Genomic DNA, 6,494 nt, shown 5'->3' on the forward strand with positions numbered 1-6,494 from the left:
TAATTTGGACCAGCTCTATGGAGGCCTACAGTGCATTCACGTGGGTTCGGGACCCATTTAGCTGCACTGCAAACGATTTATCTGTCTTTAGAAATACAGGGACCGTAAGAGCCTGAGCAATGGAGTAAGTGGAGCAAATGTATCCCCATTATTCAATTGGGGGGAGCAAAATTATGGTTTTGCTACCCCACTTTTTGTCTTTTTAAAAATAAACTTATCATCATACAGTCCCCGCAATCAGGTGATTATATTTAAGCAGCCTGTATACTATGTTCAGTAACTGACAAAAACTAGTAATAAAAAAATCACACATTTTTGGACCACCCTTTGGGATGGTCCAGTCGAACGGCTCGAACCCGTCACTGATCGTTTGCCACGGCATGCTTTGGCTGTCAATCACTGTCTGTCAACCCACACAGGAGTGAGTGACAAAGGTGAGCAGCAAACCGGGTACTTTGGTAACGGCCGATAGACGGTGAATTAACAGTGTTATGAGTCGGTGTTTAATTTAGCGTGTATCTGATTAACCAGCCATTACGTATTTTAGTGAGAAATCTTAATTTTTGAATCGGTTCGCCCACTAAAATAGCGCAGCTAACTAACGGAGGCTTTTAGCGGTTGAGGCGACAAAATGTAAAGTTTGTACGAAAATACAGTTTATCTTTATGGATTATATTGATGCCAAATTGACGAAAAGACTGTCGACATATTAATCTTATGTCTCTAGAGTTATATGTTTAATGTTTAATGTTATTAATATGTCATATTATACGGTATGTTGGAGTTTGGTGTAATATTTTCCCCGGAGCAAAGGGAGCTTCAGTGTAATTCAAACTGCTAATATGTATATTTTCTAACGTTTTGTCACCACTACAGAAACACCAGGTAACTGCTTAAGTACGATTAAGTTTTCTGACGTCGACTGCTGTAAGTTATTGGTTCGATTAATGGTTTAATAATTTGTATTGATTACTGACGTTGGCTGACCAGGCTAATTAACAGCTAACTGTAACGTTACTCAGTTTCTAGCGGCAGTATGCAGCAAACGGTTGCCCTTTGTGTGAGTGTTTTTAAACTGTGATAGTGTCTTAAATGACTCCTGATGAAACTTGAAAGCTCAGCATTCTCGTTGTCCCTTAGTTTCTCTCTTTATAAATCACATCAACATTTATTCGCTTAGAAAAAGCTCATATTTCTCAGTATAATATGACCTCTTTCCGTCAGCTGCTGTGTGTCTGCAGTTACTGGTTTTTCACACATTATTTCAGGCCAGTTGAAGGAATTAAACCTGTGACTTTCTTCCTTTATATAATTATAGAAGCTGCCGCCTAAAGTGAGAAGAGGTGAGAAGATATTGGTGAAAATTGCAATATTAATTCAAGGTTTTTCTGGTAATGATCTTTTGGCAACATCAGGGAGCTGACAGAGCTGACTCCCTGAAAAGAGCCAAAGTGCCCATTACTAACCTCGGATACAGTATCTTATGTTCATTTCAGCTGATATTAGGCTATGCCAAAAAAATAATAATAATAAATTTAAACGCCCCCAGCAATTAAACAATGCTGCACAGAATTTTCATTGACAGTAACTAACTTTTAAGAAACAAAGTCTAGTGTAACACTGTCCTCTTTATTATCAATCGTCCTATCAGGAGACTGCAAGTACAAGCAGGGAAGAGGCAGGAGTAGAGACAGGTGGAGCTGCAGAAAGTGAGGTGAGGAGAGAGAACGGTGTAAATGTAAATAAAATGTAAATGGCTTATTGTTTGAAAATCCTGTCATATTTCCCTGAAAACAAAATTCAGTACCACCAGATAGTGACCATAAGCATTTATGTTCAAATGCTGATATCTTTGGCTCTAGGTAGACTTGTATCATAACACCTCAATAGTTTACACTCAAGGCATCTCTGTGCTCATCAACATTGTTGCTTTCACTACACTCAGGAGGACAGCACAGCAGAGCAGGGAGAGTCAAGTGGGACGAGGCCAAGTGAGACGCAGGTAATGGAAATATGACAGAAAGCTCTTGAGTGCAGGATAACTGAAATAGTTGAGGCTTCAGGCCCATTTTAGTTTAAAGAAGTATGATCCCAGTGAATAAGCGATGTCCTCTAATGTCAAAACTGAGTTGATATCCTGTGACCATCCATCTATTGGTGACCTATTATAGATATCCAAGAAAGTAGAAATTGTATTTAAGAAGACTGAGAAATATAATTTCAAATGTGAAATAGCCAATCTTCTAATATTAGTTTCCTGTTCTGATCCACCCAGTTATACACTGTTCTTGATGCAGTCTGATAGCACCCTCAATCTAACTAGTCTAAACTAGTGCAGGTGGCTGTTTCTTGACTTAATCCAAGAGGTTAGGTGGTGTTTAAATGCAGGAAATTTGTTTTAATTACAATTTTTTTTGCTCTCCCATTTTAAAACATAACCAGGCACCCATGCCTGATAGTACAGAACTGTTCTTGTCTCGTACCTCCATTTTTGAGTGTGTGAGAGCAATGCTCTCTTTTTCAGGAACGCTCTGATCACATTCACACAATTACACATGCATACCTGGAAGCTGCCCAATACAACAACAGTCCGATCTGCTGACCACTGAGTAGCTCCACTGGAGAAGTTGAGGTTAATGGCCTTGCTCAAGGGCACTTCAGTGGTGGTAATAAGGAAGGGGCAGGCACTGCTTCTTCACTTTCCAAATTTATCCTGCCGCTCTGGGGAATTGAACTGGTGACCCTCCGGTCACAAGTTGTGCATGTGTGTACAGGCAAAGGTCATTGCTTGTTTTGTTGAGACACATCTGTATACATTCCATGTGTCTTTTAAACTAAATAATCCCAACATCTAATGAAAAATAAAGAATTAAAACTCCTACTTCCAGGGGTGGAATATTTTCAAGTACTTCCATTTTACCTGAGTATTTCCTCTTTATGTTACTTTATACCTACTCCACTACATTTTAGAGGGAAATATACTTTTAACTCTGCAAGTTACTGACTAGTTACTCAAATTAAAAATGTGATACATTATAAAATATGATACATTGTTCTAGATTATATACTTATTGGATAGTTTAAAGTAGTTAAAATCAGCTCCACCTTGACATCAACATTAAAGGACTTAATGCACAATTATGCATCAATAATAATAATCCAATTATATAATAGCCAACAGTTTGACATTGCTGCTCTGACAATACAATTCAGTGAGTCTGGCTCAAAATGGCCACAGAAGGTTTTTATATTTTTCAAAGTGATTGTAGAACATCAGCTCTTTTCAGCCTCAATTAGAATTTGAAAATACTGATAATATCTTTTGCAGCTGCTAATTCCCTATCTAAAGTGATGATCTACACAAAGCCTGAATGTGGTACATCTGAGTTTATACAGAGTCTTTGTATCCCCCACATAATTATCCAGACAATCACTAGTGTTTTTCAATAGTTTTACCATCACAATCTTCCTCTTATCATTGTCCATTGCTCTCACTCTCAGAGACACACAGTTGTGCAAAAATATTACTTAATGCAGATTAACCCTCAAAATAAATGCTAGATCAATAAAATAGAAAGCTGCAGCATATTAAATATTTTGGATATTATCAGTGCATTATCAACTGTACTTTACAGTCCCTGTTTGGCCTTAACAATTGTATTGGAATGAAGATGTGCTGCACAGCAGCCATTGTCTTGCATTGCCATCTGCTGGCTAAGCCTTGAACTGATGAAGTAAACCCATGTTTTGTGGTTTCTAAGGCTCAGACAACAAATGTGACACTGCAGAGAGTCAAGACAAGTGCTTAAAATCTGTTGGGGGCCTAGTCAGTCTTTTTAATGACAGAGTATTATAAGGGTTTGACAGATTACAGTATCATGCACAAGTGCATCACTACAGTACTGTAATGTAACAGACTGAACAAAAGAAGTGGAAGCAGAAGTAGGAGAAGAGGAGGATGAGGATGGAGCAAATTAATGAATGACAGCAAAACATTTCTAGTGTAACTGATGATGTCAGCATGTGGCTTTATTGAAAATGGGTCCATTTTTAATATATTAGAATCATTTGATGAAATCCTTTATGACATCATGAAGAGAGACAGAGTCACAATCACTCTAAAGGTTTTCCATTTCCATTCCCATTCCCATTCCACTACAGTTGCAAGCAGATACAACACTGCAACAGCAAGATTACATACATTTCTCAAGAAGAGACAACAGCAGTTCAGAGCTGTTCTTTCGAAATAAGGTAAGTCTGCAGTGTGGAGGTGTAGATTATACATTTTCTAAATGATCATCAGTGTTTTGACACACAGACAGGGATTGAACCACCAACCCTGAATGATTCATTATATAAGCTGAGCTGCTGATCTGGCTCTGGGATATTTAATATTCAGCACAATACAAAAATTAAATGAATTTGTTGTTATGAGTTTACAAAAGTACTGGAGAGTATTAACCCAATTAGCCACATGGATGAAATTGATGAAAAGTGCACTTTTCTGCTCATATTAGTTCAGTGTTTGTACACAAGGGACTACTAAATTTTAAAGAAATTGTGGAAAATGTACAAATATATGTAGTTACATGAAAAGGTACTAAATTTGGGAGGGTTAAAACATGAAGTTCATGAGTATTTTCCTTAAACAGTAATGCATCAGTAATAGTAATACAATAATATAATATACAATAATGTAATGATGGGACATTATGCAGATATGCAGAGATGATACTTTAAGTACATTTTGCCGGTATTGAAGTACTTTTAATTAAGTGAGATTTTGAATGCAGGACTAGAGCTTGTAACAGAGTATTTTTATTTTGTGGTAATCATGCTACTTTTACTTAAAAGATCTGAGTATTTCACCAGTAGCATTGGATATTTTTCTCACAGTTTTTGATTAACATTTTTTGGCTGTTGTTGTATTGTAATTGTGTTTGGACTACAGAAGTTCAATGATGCAAATCAGCTGTGAGTATGTTCATGAAAAGGGTTCATATACAAGGGATAAATCATAAATACAAATACATAAACTGATAATGTAAATGACAATATAAAATTTGAGGGTTTCTAATGGCTAAATTTCAAATGTATATATTTGAGGCAGGATAGAAAAATGTGGATTGAAGATAATACATTTCTTTGTTTGATCTTTTTAGCTGCGATGGACGAACAAGGGGATGGATCACACGTCATCAATGCGGGTAAGAAATTCTAAATCTATCTACAATGAAAACAAAATCCACTTAAAAAAAACAGTAAATTAAGTTTTCCAGTTTAATGCTATGAATGGAAATGGTGACATTATACTCTAAATGTTCTTGTAGAACCACCAGTCCTCCCAGAAGTCGACCAAAGGGGAGATATGGAAGGCTTCATGTTTGCAAATGGCTTGCACCCTCTTATACTCATTGCACAAGAGGTTGTTGCATTCTTTCAGAGGCAAATTTGGGACGAAGATGAGAACATGGATGATGACAATGATGGCAACATTAACATTGTCGATAATGATCATCAAGTTGAAGACGCTGGTGCAGGTGCTGAGGTTGAAATGGAAATCAACCAGCATGTAGAAGAAGTAGATGAAGACCCATTGCCTGGAGTATCCAGGAGGAGATCTAGAGACGAAGATGCTGAGATTGAGGAGAGTCCCAGCAAGCGCTTCAGAGCATGGAAGGAGTTTGATGACAGCGACTCAGAGGAAGACCCACTGCCCCGAAGGACCAAGAGGAAGTCTGGAGAAACGGGCAGTGAAGATGAGGACAGCACCAGCGGCAAACGCTTCAGATGGTGGGATGAGTTTGCTTCCAGTGACTCTGGGGAAGACGACGATGAGGATGAGGAGAGCACCAGCAGTGAATGCTTCACATGGTGGGATGAGTTCACTTCTAGTGACTCAGATAAAGACTCTCTGCCCAGAGGAACCAGGAGGAGGTCTAGAGAGGAGGATGATGAAGATGAAGAGGGCACTAGCAGAAAACGTTTCAGGAGAGAAATGTGAAATATGGCGACACCTTCTACAAGCCAAGTCAAGACAGTGACACAGAGAGGGAACCAGAAACAAATCACCAGTCCACTCTTGGCCCCCAACAGATGATTGTCTCGTATGTAAAGCAAGAGGAATTCCACTAGATGGCACTATTTTACTTCCCTTCACCTACATGACTCTGTCCTATATTTACAACACCTCTGCATTTAGTTACTCTGGATGGCATTACCCCGGCCTCCAGCTCCACTGTAAGGAATCTGGGAGTTATCTTTGATCAGGATATGGCCTTTAACTCTCACATAAAACAAATTTCAAGGACTGCCTTTTTTCACTTACCTAATATTGCAAAAAGAAAGACTCTCCAGCTTGTCCAGAATGCTGCTGCACGTATACTGACAAAAACTAGAAAAGAGATCGTATTTCTCCCATTTTAGCTTTGCTGCATTGGCTTCCTGTAAAATCCAGAGCAGGATTTAAAATCCTTCTCCTCACCTACAAAGCC

The 6,494-nt window shown here is 38.4% G+C and overlaps 1 protein-coding gene across 7 annotated transcripts; it reads left to right on the forward strand.

Annotated features, from left to right (window-relative positions):
- Positions 1-340: 340 nt before the first annotated feature.
- On the forward strand, positions 341-6,488 carry LOC137169556 (uncharacterized). Of its 7 annotated transcripts, XM_067572823.1 has the most exons (7): positions 350-434; positions 1,319-1,343; positions 1,652-1,714; positions 1,946-2,002; positions 2,525-4,251; positions 5,163-5,207; positions 5,331-6,488. In XM_067572823.1, the coding sequence occupies exons 6-7, from the start codon at positions 5,168-5,170 to the stop codon at positions 6,002-6,004; spliced, it is 714 nt and encodes a 237-aa protein (XP_067428924.1). In that variant the 5' UTR covers positions 350-434; positions 1,319-1,343; positions 1,652-1,714; positions 1,946-2,002; positions 2,525-4,251; positions 5,163-5,167; the 3' UTR covers positions 6,005-6,488. The 7 variants fall into 7 exon arrangements, with proteins under 7 accessions (XP_067428923.1, XP_067428925.1, XP_067428924.1 ...); XM_067572819.1 differs by lacking the exon at positions 2,525-4,251; XM_067572820.1 differs by lacking the exons at positions 350-434; positions 2,525-4,251 and adding an exon at positions 441-633.
- Positions 6,489-6,494: the final 6 nt, after the last annotated feature.

Source organism: Thunnus thynnus, chromosome 18 (assembly GCF_963924715.1).
Source record: "Thunnus thynnus chromosome 18, fThuThy2.1, whole genome shotgun sequence".
In the NCBI taxonomy this organism is placed as follows: Eukaryota; Metazoa; Chordata; class Actinopteri; order Scombriformes; family Scombridae; genus Thunnus; species Thunnus thynnus.

Coding starts and splice junctions, on each gene's coding strand:
- LOC137169556 (XM_067572822.1), top strand. CDS start 5,168: ATGGACGAACAAGGGGATGGATCACACGTCATCAATGCGG. Junction 5,208..5,330: donor ATCACACGTCATCAATGCGG/GTAAGAAATTCT, acceptor ATGTTCTTGTAG/AACCACCAGTCCTCCCAGAA.